The sequence below is a fragment of the Oncorhynchus mykiss genome, chromosome 3, assembly GCF_013265735.2.
Source record: "Oncorhynchus mykiss isolate Arlee chromosome 3, USDA_OmykA_1.1, whole genome shotgun sequence".
NCBI lineage: Eukaryota > Metazoa > Chordata > Actinopteri > Salmoniformes > Salmonidae > Oncorhynchus > Oncorhynchus mykiss.
In genome coordinates this window covers 36,614,184-36,629,613 of record NC_048567.1, presented here as the reverse complement: position 1 = coordinate 36,629,613, position 15,430 = coordinate 36,614,184, and the positions used below count along the sequence as shown (strand labels likewise).

Sequence of the window (15,430 nt, the reverse complement as noted above, 5' to 3'; positions counted from 1 at the left end):
GAGTTACATTGTGTTGTTTAAGTGTTCCCTTTATTTTTTTGAGCAGTGTATATCCTATAGGACACCATATTTGGTCAGAGAGCGACGCCTTCATGGCACTCAGATGACGCTGGCGGTCTTTACCTGAACGACTCTAACTTTGTCAAACAAGCACCAATCGGGGTCAAACAAATCTAGCTAGATAGCCAATGAGCTGAGCTTTATGGGAGTATCCAGAAACCATGTGTCTGTCGCAAAATGTAGGTGCTAACCGTTTGCGACAGCATGCCTTTTCCCTTTTGGACAAAAATTTGAAGAATATTCAGAGGTATAAAAACTGGTTGTTTTGCGAATGTCAAACTTATAATATGGCTACTTATACTGGAAAAGCTAAATCAAAGTCGAAGTATACAGATGTGACGATATTCTTGCAGAAAAGTTAAAATGAATGCAACTGTCTCCTTCACGATTTGCCCATATGTAGCTGGGTGACTTCACACTAAATGTCATGGAGAATGTTATCCGTCTGAAACTTTGCACATACTGCTGCCATCTTTTGGACACCATCGGAATTACCAGAGTGATGACTAGAACTGGGACCTTTCTCTTGCATTTCCAAAGATGGCGGTATTTCTTTGTATTTTCTTCTACCAGCTCTATTGTGTTATTCTCCTACATTCAATTCACATGTCCATAAACTTCAAAGTGTTTCCTTTCAAATGGTACCAAGAATATGCATATCCTTGCTTCAGGGCCGGAGCTACAGGCAGTTAGATTTGATATGTCATTTTAGGCGAAAATTGGAAAAAAAAGGGGTCTATCCCTAAGAGGTTTTAATTAAAGGAACTATGTCCATTCGTCAGGTTAGGACGCCGAGGGATGAAAACACGTTGGTATTTCGGGTACTGGTTCCCCGCAGTTATGTTATTAACGACAGTGAGAGTATGTGTTCGGCTGGCAGATGCAGGAACGCCTCGAAATGCAGGTTGCAGTTGCACACTATTGAGTTTTTTTGGCGGAAGGCAAAGATGGCCACACCGCTTGTTGAGCATTTATCTAGCTAGAACATAATATAAGTTTGTCGTTAATTGTGAAGCAAAGGACTAAATAGTGGATTCTGGCAGTAGCATACAACGAACGATTGTGTATATATATATATGTATGTATGTATGTATGTATGTATGTGTGAGACACCGTCAGAAGCTGTTTTGGTGGCGTGTCGATGGCTAGCTAACTAACGTCAGTATGAATGGGAACGCGGTCGCTGTTTTGGCTGCAATGAGCTTGATAATTGGCTAAATAAATTGCTAGAAGAATAGTGATAGTTAGCTAACGTTAACTGGTTTGCTTGCATGGTCGCTTAATGATCTCGTAGCTAGCAGAAACATTCGATTAACGTTAGATAAATACCTAACGTTAGCCAGCCCGGTGGTTAGTAAGCTAACGTAAACAGCTACTGTAGCTAGCTAACTAACTTAATTTGATCACCGGAACCCTTTTACATTATGAAAAATTGTGAGTACCAGCAAATTGACCCACGGGGAATTTCAACACCCTCGTCAACGCAACCCTGTACCGAAAATGTGCAGAGGCCTCGGAGAAAATGGGAAGTATTTCCAGGGAAAAATCGTTTTTATTGCGATGGACGGATTATTCTGGCCAGACAAAATGGTATCCTGCCTCTGACACTCGGCCTTATCATTGTCACAAGTGGCCTCTTCTTTGCATTCGAGTAAGTAGCTATGCATCATAATTTTGCTTCGCTTTTGTTTAACTTAATGTTACCAGTCTAGACAGCCATCTAACGTTAGTTGCATAGCTAACTAGGTTGTTAACATTACTTCGTTGAGTAGGCTTCCTCAGTTATTCAAAGTTGCTGACTAGTTAACTAACAGTGAAGCTCAGGGCCATACAGGCTTACCTAAAAATCTCTGTCTTTACTGTAGTTTATTTTGTCTATTTGAATTGAGCTTGTCTCTGGCTCATGTAGATTTTAGGGTTGTACAGTAGGCCTATTAGAATGGGTGTCTCAACCACTCAAGGCCAGGCACCGACAAGCTCTCATATCCACTCTTGTTCTTGCAGTTGCCCATTCCTGGTGACTCACCTGACCGTCTGCATACCTGTGATTGGTGGAGTGTTGTTTGTGTTTGTGGTCACCTCCCTACTGCAGACCAGCTTTACAGACCCTGGAATCCTGCCTAGGACCTTGCCAGATGAGGCTGCAGACATTGAGAAGCAGATAGGTAAGATGGATATAGTGTAACAGACTGGGGTGATGGCTGAAGAGCTAGACCAGCTGGGGTATATATGGGATCAACTGTTTCAGTGGTGTTCATAGTACAGATTAATATCCTTCAACGGCATTTGTATTCAGTTAACATTTTGTTTCATATGTGATCTTGTTAATGTCAACAACACAATTGTATTGATGTCAGAGAATCGATCCCTCCCCTGATTCAAGACACCTCAGGTTCCTCCACGTACCACCCCCCTCCGCGCACCAAAGAAATCCTCATTAACCAGCAGGTGGTGAAGCTTAAGTATTGCTTCACCTGCAAGATGTTCCGCCCTCCTCGAACCTCACACTGCAGCATGTGTGACAACTGTGTGGGTAAGGACTGTATGGGTAGTGACTGTTGTTCAAAGTGTCCAAATATACCATATCTCAATTTTTTTAATGTTCTGCCCTCAGAGCGGTTCGATCACCATTGCCCGTGGGTGGGGAACTGTGTGGGCAAGCGTAACTACCGCTTCTTCTACAGCTTCATAGTCTCTCTCTCCTTCCACACCTCCTTCATCTTCGGTTGTGTTGTCACACACCTCACGCTACGTATGTATGCTCACTCGCAAACAAACACGAATGCACTATGTTTCCTTCCCTGCTGTTCTGTGACAATATTGACTGTGGAGTGTTCGTATTGGGTTGCTGACTTTTTACCTTCCTGTTTTTCAGGATCCCAAGGAGGGAATGGCTTAGTTCTGGCCTTACAGGAGAATCCTGCCAGATATCCTTTTCACACTAAACATTCTCTCTATCTCATTACAATCCCTATAGTGACTTGGATGCCCACACTGCTGCTCTTGCTCTTAGCCCAGAGATAGAAGTTGACAAGGATTTTGTTCCTGGTTCTAAGACTTTGGCCTAAGCCCACTAATTCCTAATAGGATCAGTTCCCTGTAGTCCATTCTTCACACACTGGCAATGGTGTAAGCCTGTGGCTTTTAGACAGATGGCAAAACTTCAGAAGCAGGTGTGCAACCTAATGTTGTCACACTGGCTGGCTTGACACATTATGTGGTTTACAATAGTGGGTTTTGTGATTTCTTATAAACCCAGAACAGTTAGTAATATGGTATAATTGCAGTTCAGGGAAACCAGTAGTTAGGCCTTCATGGCTCTGATATTGTGACTGATTGTGATTCCCTAAGATTCACACAATAAGGCCTTCTGATGATCATGTAGCTCTTGTTATTGATAGTCATTGTTGATAACCTTTGCTAGTTAGTGTATGTTGAAGCCTTGACAAGCCCTCTCACTGTGGTTGAACTAGTTATTTGCTTCTTCTCCATTTGGTCTATTCTGGGGCTTTCAGGTTTCCATACATACTTGGTGGCCTTCAACCTCACAACAAATGAAGATGTGAGTACCAACCATAGATCTTGAAAATAGTAGATAGTGATAGCGCTGACATCATCCATGTATTCCTATAGAAAACTCCAGATGGTGTATGAGGCCAGAACTATTTGAATTTGAAGCGCCCCATATTGCTGAATGGCACCAAAAATCGCTAAGGATCATGGTCAACGTAGTTGTTTTCATCCTGCCTGATAGTCAACACATAGCCTGCCGGCCTGTGAATGGTCTGTCAGCACGTGGTCCTGTGTTACGACAAATGTAGTAGTCAGAATGGATCCCTATTTAATACAATATCTCGATTTGTAGTGAACCTTAAAATAATTCAGTAGGGATCGAACTTGATCATGCTAGTTGATCACGCACATTTTAAAGTCCAAAACCTCTGTCTAAAAAAGTGTTTGGCCTGTTTTGGCGATGGTCATTTACATAGGTTTTCTAGGGAAGACCAGGGCTTTTGGTACCGCTAGGTTGCTACTCAGGACATAACTCATTACTGCATTGGATAAATTAGAGGCTTCACAAGTAACTGAAGATTAACTACCTATAATAAACTCAGCAAAAAAAGAAACATCCTCTCACTGTCAACTGGGTTTATTTTCAGCAAATTTATGTGTAAATATTTGTATGAACATAACAAGATTCCACAACTGAGACACAAACTGAACAAGTTCCATAGACACAGAAATTGAATAATGTGTCCCTGAACAAAGGGGTCAAAATCAAAAGTAACAGTCAGTATCTGGTGTGGCCACCAGCTGCATTAAGTACTGCAGTGCATCTCCTCATGGACTGCACAAGATTTGCCAGTTCTTGCTGTGAGATGTTACCCCACTCTTCCACCACCAAGGCACCTGCAAGTTCCTGGACATTTCTGGGGGGAATGGCCCTAGCCCTCACCCTCCAATCCAGCAGGTCCCAGGCGTGCTCAATGGGATTGAGATCCGGGCTCTTCGCTAGGCAATGGCAGAACACTGACATTCCGGTCTTGCAGGAAATCACACACAGAACGAGCAGTATGGCTGGTGGCATTGTCATGCTGGAGGGTCATGGCAGGATGAGCCTGAAGGAAGGGTACCACATGAGGGAGGAGGATGTTTTCCCTGTAACACAGTGTTGAGATTGCCTGCAATGACGACAAGCTCAGTCCGATGATGCTGTGAGACACCCCCCCAGACCATGGACCCTCCACCTCCAAATCGATCCCGCTCCAGAGTACAGGCCTCGGTGTTACGCTCATTCCTTTGACGATAAATGCGAATCCAACCATCACCCCTGGTGAGACAAAACCACGACTCCTCAGTGAAGAGCACTTTTTGCCAGTCCTGTCTGGTCCAGCGAAGGTGGATTTGTGCCCTTAGGCGATGTTGTTGCCGGTGATATCTGGTGAGGACCTGCCTTACAACAGGCCTACAAGCCCTCAGTCCAGCCTCTCTCAGCCTATTGCGGACAGTCTGAGCACTGATGGAGGGATTGTGCATTCCTGTTGTAACTCGGTAGTTGTTGCCATCCTGTACCTGTCCCGCAGGTGTAATGTTCGGATGTACCTATCCTGTGCAGATGTTGTTACACGTGGTCTGCCACTGCAAGGATGATCAGCTGTCCGTCCTGTCTCCCTGTAGAGCGTCTCACAGTACGGACATTGCAATTTATTGCCCTGGCCACATCTGCAGTCCTCATGCCTCCTTTCAGCATGCCTAAGGCACGTTCACGCAGATGAGCAGGGACCCTGGGCATCTTTTGGTGTTTTTCAGAGTCAGTAGAAAGGCCTCTATAGTGTCCTAAGTTTTCATAACTGTGACCTTAATTGCCCACCGTCTGTAAGCTGTTAGTGTCCTAACGACCGTTCCACATTTGCATGTTCATTAATTGTTTATGGTTCATTGAACAAGCATGGGAAACAGTGTTTAAACCCTTTACAATGAAGATCTATGAAGTTATTTGGATTTTTACAAATTATCTTTGAAAGACAGGGTCCTGAAAAAGAGATGTTTATTTTTTTGCTTTATATTTTGTTTAGTACACTACACTTACTTTTTTTTGAGGATTGTTTCTCAAAATGGTGAGAGAGACAGAGGTCGAAGATAAGAGTGGTTGGGTGAAAGGGCAGGTGGCAGATTTCAACCTATTCAGACACGGTAGACATTGTGCCGGAGGAAGTGGTTTTCTTGCTAGACCACAAGGCCGCACTACACATTCTATTAACCTAAATATACAGTACTTGAATGTTTGATCCTGCTTGGTCTCCAGACTGCTTCTTAACTTTGTCTTTCCTGTGCAGATAAAAGGCTCCTGGTTGAGTAAAAGAGGTGCAGAGGACTCTGGGAATCCCTACACTTACGACAACATCTTTACCAACTGCTGTGCAACGCTGTGTGGGCCCATGCCCCCCAGGTCAGTATGTATGGCTAAACCCCCACGCCAGTCAAAGTTGCTGCTGTCATATGAAATGTATCTCAGTTCACCCTTTGTTAAACTTTGCTCCCGAGTGGCGCAGCAGTCTAAGGCACTGCATCTCAGTGCAAAAGGCGTCACTACAGTCCCTGGTTTGAATCCAGGCTGTATCACATCCGGCTGTGATTGTGCACCGCCCTATGTGACTCCCAATCAACCCAGCGTCGTCCAGGTTTGGCCGGGGTAGGCTGTCATTGTAAAAAAATATTTGTTCTTAACCTCTCTAGGGTACTTGGAACACTAACCTGACCAAAATCCAGTGAAAGTGCAGGGCGCCAAATTCAAACAGAAATCTCATAATTAAATTCCTCAAACATACATGTATTATACACCATTTTAAAGATAAACTTGTTGTTAATCCCACCACAGTGACCGATTTCAAAAAGGCTTTACGACAAAATCATACCATGCGATTGTTAGGTACCTAGTCACAAAAAACAGCAATTTTTCCAGCCAAAGAGTGGAGTCACAAAAAGCAGAAATAGAGAAAATTAATCACTAACCTTTGATCTTCATCAGATGGTACTCATAGGACTTCATGTTACACAATACATGTATGTTTTGTTCGATGAAGTTCATATTTATATCCAAAAGTCTCTGTTTACATTGGCGCGTTTGTATTTTGCCTCCAAAACATCCGGTGAAAGTGCAGAGAGCCACGTCAATTTACAGAAATACTCATCATAAATGTTGATGAAAATACAACTTATGCATGGAATTAAAGATATATATACTTCTCCTTAATGCAACCGCTGTGTCAGATTTCAAAAAAGCTTTACGGAAAAAGCACACCATGGAATAATCTGAGTACAGCGCTCAGAGACCAAAACAAGCAATACAGATACCCGCTATGTTATGGAGTCAACAAAAGTCAGAAATAGCATTATAAATATTCACTTACCTTTGATCTTCATCAGAATGCACTCCCAGGAATCCCAGTTCCACAATAAATGTTAGTTTTGTTCGATAAAGTCCATTTATGTCCAAATACCTCCTTTTTGTTCGCATATAGTACAGTAATCCAAATGCGCAGGCACTAGGTCAAAAAGTTATATTACAGTTCGTAGAAACATGTCAAACGATGTATATAATCAATCTTTATGATGTTTTTATCATAAATCTTCAATAATGTTTCAACCGGAGAATTCCTTTGTCTTTAGAAATGAAAGGGAACGGTGCTAACTCTCACGGGTGTGAGCCTGACTGAGCACATGGCCTTCTGGCAGACCCATGACTCAGTCAGCTCTCATTCTCTCCCACTTCACAGTAGAAGCCTGAAACAAGGTTCTAAAGACTGTTGACATCTAGTGGAAGCCTTAGGAAGTGCAATGAGCCCACAGACACTGTATATTGGATAGGCTAAGACTTGAAAACCAACAAACCTTAGAATTCCCACTTCCTGTTTGGATTTTTTTCTCAGATTTTTGCCTGCCATATGAGTTCTGTTATACTCAGACATCATTCAAACCGTTTTAGAAACTTCAGTGTTTTCTATCCAAATCGACTAATAATATGCGTATCCTAGCATCTGGGCCTGAGTAGCAGGCAGTTTACTCTGGGCACGCTTTTCATCCGGACGTGAAAATACTGCCCCCTACCCCAAAGAAGTTAACTGACTTGCCTTGTTAAATAATAAATAAATAAATACCTCAAGGATACAACTTGCAATCAATGAAATGTCCTCTTGGGTATGGAAATTGTCTATGTATCTTTCTAACATTCTCTTTTCCTCTCATGTCTTTCAGTCTAATTGACAGAAGAGGCTTTTTACCCCCTGAAGACATTCCACCTGCTGTTGCAGTGGACATGGGGCGGCCCCCTTTCCTGGCCAAGAATGACACAAACATGGTAGGGCCACCTTCTAGTGGCTACATGTCCTGACCGTGCTGTAGCTCAAAAGTTTTCACCTTGATCCTTGGAGAATCTCAATTGTATACTCCTCGTGTCCTCTCACCTTCTTCAGGAGAGTGGACGCGAGGAGTATGCATTTGAGATTCTGCCCCTGTGCCTGTCCTGCATGAGCCCACTATATCCCCTTCAGACCCCCCCCCCTTCCCCAAATGTGCTTACATGTTATGTATGTTACATATTGTTTCATAAGAGGGAGGATGGTGCACATAATATTCTTATAATGCACATTAAGGATAGGACACTGCATCCATGAACATTACGTCTTGCTTTTAGTGTTTTTTTTTTTTTTTTACCTGATTTTTAAATAATTGTTATTTGCCTGAATTGGAACTACCTCTTAGCTGTACCCCTGTTTTTTTTTGTTTTTTTTTGCAAGTTTGTATAGTTGAAAGGTTTCCACACTCGTGTTTATTGCACTTGTGTGGACCAGGCTATAAATGTAGATATCCACAATGGAAATGAAATGGCTGAGGTTTGTAGAAGCTAATTTCTTGCAACAGAGGTGCTTTCAGCAAACAGTTGAAAGTTTAGGTTTACATGGGTAAACTCTGGGTTTACATAGAAGTTTTTTATTAAGCACTTTATCACCAGTCATATTGTATTCACTTTTGGCAGGTCTTTGAAAATTCAAGTCACTTTATATTGTTGCATCATGTTCATCTAATTTGTCTTGATTATTTATTTTATTGAACCTTTATTTTACTAAGCAAGTCAGTTAAGAACAAATTCTTATTTACAATGGTGGCCAACCCCGGCCGAAACCTAACCCGGATGACGCTGGGCCAATTGTGCGCCTCCCTATGGGACTCCCAGTCACGACCGGTTGTGATACAGCCTGGAATCGAACCAGGGCCTGTAGTGATGCCTCTAGCACTGAGATGCAGTGCCTTAGACCGCTGCGCCTCTTAGGAGCAGCGATATTGTTTGGACTCCCAAAACAATATTTGGGGTGTCCAATCAAAAACTCATCTTTTTGACCAATTGGTAAAATAACAAATGGTCCAAACCTTATGTCTCTATCATAATTCGTTCAAAATGTATTGGAGTTTTCACCCTGTAGGGTAGTCAAAATTAGGGGGACCAAATCAGTCGAGTCCAGAGGGAAAAAAAGTTGTCTGAAATAGTGCTGTGGTAGTCATGAAATTTTGTCAGCTGGTGATTGTCATGCAAAATAACTGCCTGTTTTACTGTAATTGACCATTTAATTAATATCAACACTTTTAGCGTCTCCTGGCTTCCACGCATAGCCTACAAGCAACTGATGCAGACCATGGAACATCTACATTTTAAAAAGTCTAATAAATTCATAGCATACACCAGCGCAATAAATCCATTATTTATCTTAGGCTACATTTTCTTCAGACCAGTCTATTTCAGACAAACAGAATGGCATATTTGGAATTGTCCTCATCTTAGGCTATGCTATATGGCTGTGGGCTACACTAGTTAATTTAGCAGACACGATTTCCGTAGAATTATGTGGCATTATTTTATAGTATGAAGAATACAATTGAACATAACTGAATAAAATTGAAAGGATATTTTGAGGGAGTGAGCTTATATGGCTATTCTGTGTTGCGCAGTTAACAAAGAAACAGGTCCTCCTATATGCTTGATTTACAGTTATTTATGCAACTTTAGTTGCGATCCCTGGTGAGTGCGCACTGTGCATATTCACCATTTATCCTTGTTGGGTCAGTGCTACTTTAATGTTATGGCTATGCAATCTACTCAACCTATTATTTGTAATGTATCTTACATAAGTCTGCAAATGCGATGATGCATGGAATGCTTTATTATAAATGTGCATTTTTTTAAAGGTGAAAATTAGCTTCCTCAAACTTAACGCACGTGCTGCCTATGTACGCTAGGTTGTGTGCTTAATTTTAAGAATTGAACAGTAAAGATGGTCGCACAAGATGCTGGGATCCTCTTTCAAATAGTGGCCAGTCATAACTCTTCTAAGAACACGTTTCACTAGGCTCTGTAGGCTATGTGCTCTCTAACCGTGTTCCAGGGGTCCTAGGCCTATAGTTTACGTTTGGAGTTTTTTGGCCACTTTAGTTAAAAACCATATCAAAACATGTAGGCAGGCCTATGAGCTAGGCTACATGTGTGTGACTGATTTGAAAAAGTTGCTGTTTCTTGCCTTACTGCACATGCTGGGCATCATTCACAAGTGATAATATTGTCACTCATCAGACTATTCTTAATTTAATCTTGTCTTTACATATTGTTAGGTTCTAAATGAATCTAGTAAAACTCAGACGATTAGTAAAGCTTAAACCAAGTTTATTCACCCATTGTGTCATACAGCTGCACAAGACAATATATATTCACACAAGCACTGATATTGAACACTTGAACACTATACTGAGTTTCCTCCTACACATCTGAACAGCCAATGTATCTCTTGTTGCTAGACAGAACCTTAGTGATATCTGTTCTTCCTCACCTCATTTGACCTGGCTTCGGCCCCAAATTGCTCACTCCTCCCCAACTCACGGCTGTCATATTGACGTGTACAAGACTGTGTCTCTTCTCCTCCCATAGGAGCCCTGTGATGGCTAACAATAGGACAGATTGTAAACATTATATATTCCCCCCCTCTCCCTCAGTGACATGAATAAGTATATTTAATATTTTCAGAACCCAACAATATACTAAATAATACGTGTGAAATTAGTTCTGATTTAGAATAGACCATTATCATGCACCTGTCGGAACAGGGCAGGGAGTCAAAAATACAGTGGCAAGAAAAAGTATTTGAACCCTTTGGAATTACCTGGATTTCTGCATAAACTGGTCATAAAATGTAATCTTCTAAGTCACTACAATAGACAAATACATTCTGCTTAATCTAATAACACGCAAACAATTATACGTTTTCATGTCTTTATTGAACACACCGCGTAAACATTCACAGTGTAGGGTGGATAAAGTATGTGAACCCTTGGTTGACCTCCTTTGGCAGCAATAACCTTTCTGTGGTTGCGGATATGACCTGCACAACAGTCAGGAGGAATTTTGGACCATTCCTCTTTAATAGCCTACCAAACTCGCTAACGGCCAGTCGCTGACAGCCAGGTAACCAGTGATTTATTGTCCCTCTAATCACTCTGACATTAATGCAAATACACTGCTCAAAAAATAAAGGGAACTAAAATAACACATCCTAGATCTGAATGAATGAAATATTCTTATTAAATACTTTTTTCTTTACATGTGCTGACAACAAAATCACACAAATTATCAATGGAAATCAAATATATCAACCCATGGAGGTCTGGATTTGGAGTCACACTCAAAATTAAAGTGGATAACCACACTACAGGCTGATCCAACTTTGTAATGTCCTTAAAACAAGTCAAAATGAGGCTCAGTAGTGTGTGTGGCCTCCACGTGCCTGTATGACCTTCCTACAACGCCTGGGCATGCTCCTGATGAGGTGGCGGATGGTCTCCTGAGGGATCTCCTCCCAGACCTGGACTAAAGCACCCGCCAACTCCTGGACAGTCTGTGGTGCAACGTGGCGTTGGTGGATGGAGCGAGACATGATGTCCCAGATGTGCTCAATTGGATTCAGGTCTGTGAAACGGGCGGGCCAGTCCATAGCATCAATGCCTTCCTCTTGCAGGAACTGCTGACACACTCCAGCCACATGAGGTCTAGCATTGTCTTGCATTAGGAGGAACCCAGGGCCAACCGCACCAGCATATGGTCTCACAAGGGTCTGAGTATCTCATCTCGGTACCTAATGGCAGTCAGGCTACCTCTGGCGAGCACATGGAGGGCTGTGCAGCCCCCCAAAGAAATGCCACCCCACACCATGACTGACCCACCGCCAAACCGGTCATGCTGGAGGATGTTGCAGGCAGCAGAACGTTCTCCACGGCGTCTCCAGACTCTGTCACGTCTGTCACATGTGCTCAGTGTGAACCTGCTTTCATCTGTGAAGAGCACAGGGCGCCAGTGGCGAATTTTCCAATCTTGGTGTTCTCTGGCAAACAGAACACCTGCACGGTGTTGGGCTGTAAGCACAACACCCACCTGTGGACGTCGGGCCCTCATACCACCCTCATGGAGTTTGTTTCTGATCGTTTGAGCAGGCACATGCACATTTGTGGCCTGCTGGAGGTAATTTTGCAGGGCTCTGGCAGTGCTCCTCCTGCTCCTCCTTGCACAAAGGCAGAGGTAGCGGTCCTGCTGCTGGGTTGTTGCTCACCTACGGCCTCCTCCACGTCTCCTGATGTACTGGCCTGTCTCCTGGTAGCGCCTCCATGCTCTGGACACTACGCTGACAGACACAGCAAACCTTCTTGCCACAGCTCGCATTGATGTGCCATCCTGGATGAGCTGCACTACCTGAGCCACTTGTGTGGGTTGTAGACTCCATCTCATGCTACCACTAGAGTGAAAGCACCGCCAGCATTCAAAAGTGACCAAAACATCAGCCAGGAAGCATAGGAACTGAAAAGTGGTCTGTGGTCCCCACCTGCAGAACCACTCCTTTATTGGGGGTGTCTTGCTAATTGCCTATAATTTCCAACTGTTGTCTATTCCATTTGCACAACAGCATGTTACATTTGTCAATCAGTGTTGCTTCCTAAGTGGACAGTTTGATTTCACAGAAGTGTGATTGACTTGGAGTTACATTGTGGTGTTTAAGTGTTCCCTTTATTTTTTTGAGCAGTGTATAATGGCAAATCTAATCAAACAATTAATGAGGGCCCATGAGCTCATGTTGTGCAACATTTCTATAGGCTATGCAATTGCATGAGAACTAAGTTTTGATCGACTCTTAAAAAGAGGATCCCATCAGCTTTCTATAGGCTAGGCCTACAATATTTACTTCTAAACTTTCCTAATATTAAGCGCAGTGCTTCGCTTTACAACAGGGGTATAGCCTACCTGTCGGCAATGAAAATGAAACGCAGGAAAAGTGTCCTCCATTTGCTATTTAAGTGCATAGATTATGTACAGTCGCAAGAAAAAGTTTGTGAACCCTTTGTAATCACCTGGATTTCTGCATACATTGGTCTATTTTTGATCTGATGTACCTCTAATTCACAACAGACAAACACAGTGTGCTTAAACTCATAACATTTTTATTTTTTGATTAGATTGCTGGGTACCTGGCTGTTAGCGAGTTTGGTAGGCTCTTAATGAACATCAGCAGCATCAGAGCGCAGTTTTGGAGAAGCTTAGTTACCGTGACTGAACGGTCAGGTGAAATTTGACTGCAGTCATGACACATGACCGCCGGTGTGGCAGTATTACGGTAACCGTAACAGCCCTAGTCTCAAATCAGGAAAATAGCACCGCGTCAGCTAGGCTGGATTCTGTGCAAAAATGTAGGCTACTTGACATGCTTACCATTGGACCGTAATCTTCTCAAATCCGGAGGACATCAAACAATATAGAGGTAAGATAGATATCGATTTTGAGACATGACATGGTTGTCATATTTTAGTACATGCTGTTCATATTACTGCAAAGTTCTTGTTATTTTTTCAAAGAGACTGAAATGTCAATGGAGCACTGTGCGTACTGCAAGCTCTTTATTTTCAAAGCCTTGTCATGCTAATTTAGCTATTTGCGGCCCGCGGAAACAACTTGTAAGACAATGGCCCAAAAATGTAAAATCCTTAAGTTTCGTTGAAAGCTGCACCGCTCTGTCCACTGAGCTCAGTGCTTATTATCGGATGCATTAGCTCACGAAATCTGACTTTTTAGATATAATGTGAGTGATATGTTAGAGAAAGACCCCAGTGAACGATTTGGAACATGAAATATCATATTTGTCTTGGTAAAATTGATTTTATAACATAATGAAGTGAAATGTCATAACCAAAGTGTGTTTGGGCAGAGTGGGTGAAAACACCCCACTGAATGATATATTTTCATCCTATAATATGAGGCATTGTAGAAGCATAATTATAAAGTGTTCCCATCTTAAATATGTATTTTTAAGGTTGGCCTCTAAGTTTCCTTCATCTTGGCTTAGTAATGATCTTTACCTGTTTTTATTCAATGATTTTATGTTTTTAATCTTTCAGTAACTCCATATTACCATCGGTTTATCCTGCAGTCCTGAGGCCTTTTTTCCCTTGGTAGCTTTTTACAATTTGAGTGATTCTCCTTTTCATTCCAGAACTAAACTGCTCATCTCTGTGCTCCACAGTGTGTAACACTTTTAACTCTCAGTTTTATGTGTCCCTCCCACCCCACTATAGGAGGAGAATTGTCAGGGTTTTGCTCTGTCCTGCACAGCCTGAAGGGTAACTTCCGCATGTAGAGGGTCGATGGTAAGAGTAGGGCTCAAGCTCCAATCCATCACCACACGTTTATTTTTGCTGTTATCTGTTCAGTTTGCATGCTCATCATGTGTGGCTGCTATCATAAGTAACTGTGAAATTACATCACAATTTGTGAGAAATATCTGTTGGGATACTGACTTATCACCCATCCAATGTTAGGGTTTTAATTTCAGTTAGTACATTGTATTCATCACTCAGTAGAGCAAGTGGAAAGGTGTTGTGAATTGAGCCATGGTATGTTGTGGGGCATCATGATGTGCCTTACCTCTGGAACTGCATGCCACTCTGCCACTATTTGAGCCATAACTTATCCTTCATCTCTAGGCATGTGGATGTCATGTTGATGACTTGATGTAGAACACACAGCTTAGAACAACTGGAGCATCAAATTCTCAAACTTGGGCCATTCCTATTATCAATCATTGTCTCTTATGCCTTGGGGCAGCTGAGCAGATGTGGTAAGGTCAGAGGTTACGGTAGCCTTAATGCTAAACACTCATCTATTGTTTGTCTCTTATCCAGTTTGATAAGGAAAGGTACTTATCCATATGCAATTGAGGGAGGAAAGTATCATATAACCCAGTGTAATGAGTATATGGTATGATGGTGTCCTGACGAACACACCCTATTCTTATTTACTGTACTTTTCATTGTATTTATTCACTAGGTGTCACTGGAAGCATAAATACAATGGACAGGATAAACTTCATGTCACAGCAGCCAAACTAAAGTAGCCTAACTGTAACTCATGACATTCTACCCTCTACTACTACAGTATTGCTTTCCTTGCAGTTGCAAATAATGGATACTTTCCCTGGTATAAACGAGCCCATCTTGTCAACCCCGGTGACCCAAGGGGAACCATACACTTTGTCCTTTCCTACATATCCCATCACTCCCCTAACAGGAGGGAAGGGAAGCTTCCCCAAGCTTTGTATCTAATTGTCTCTTTCGCCTTTGTTCCTCCCTGTCCTGTGCTAACAGGATTGTCGCCAACAACTCACTCTTTCTCCATAATGCCATGCTGTCACACCTAACCTGGTTATTGCTCTTACGTTAATCTCACTGTGCCGCTCCAAACTAATGCTTGTTTTCAGCTCCTGTGCATTTTCCTTCATTAACCATGTTC

At 42.4% G+C, this 15,430-nt stretch overlaps 1 protein-coding gene across 5 annotated transcripts in view; it reads left to right on the top strand.

Annotated features, from left to right (window-relative positions):
- The first annotated feature begins 483 nt into the window (after positions 1 to 483).
- Positions 484 to 15,430, top strand: part of zdhhc18a (zinc finger DHHC-type palmitoyltransferase 18a) — a 17,316-nt gene continuing 2,369 nt past the window's right edge. Inside the window, exons 1-8 of one of the 5 annotated variants that reach the window (XM_036973980.1) lie at positions 484 to 606; positions 2,065 to 2,225; positions 2,444 to 2,593; positions 2,675 to 2,812; positions 2,936 to 2,987; positions 3,520 to 3,622; positions 5,898 to 6,010; positions 7,816 to 7,918. In XM_036973980.1, coding sequence (XP_036829875.1) covers positions 488 to 606; positions 2,065 to 2,225; positions 2,444 to 2,593; positions 2,675 to 2,812; positions 2,936 to 2,987; positions 3,520 to 3,622; positions 5,898 to 6,010; positions 7,816 to 7,918 — 939 coding nt within the window. In that variant the 5' untranslated portion in view covers positions 484 to 487. Of the gene's footprint in view, positions 607 to 706; positions 1,712 to 2,064; positions 2,226 to 2,443; positions 2,594 to 2,674; positions 2,813 to 2,935; positions 2,988 to 3,519; positions 3,623 to 5,897; positions 6,011 to 7,815; positions 7,919 to 15,430 lie in introns of those variants that run through there. The other 4 variants (XM_036973981.1, XM_021596803.2, XM_021596793.2 and 1 more) reach the window with 4 other exon arrangements.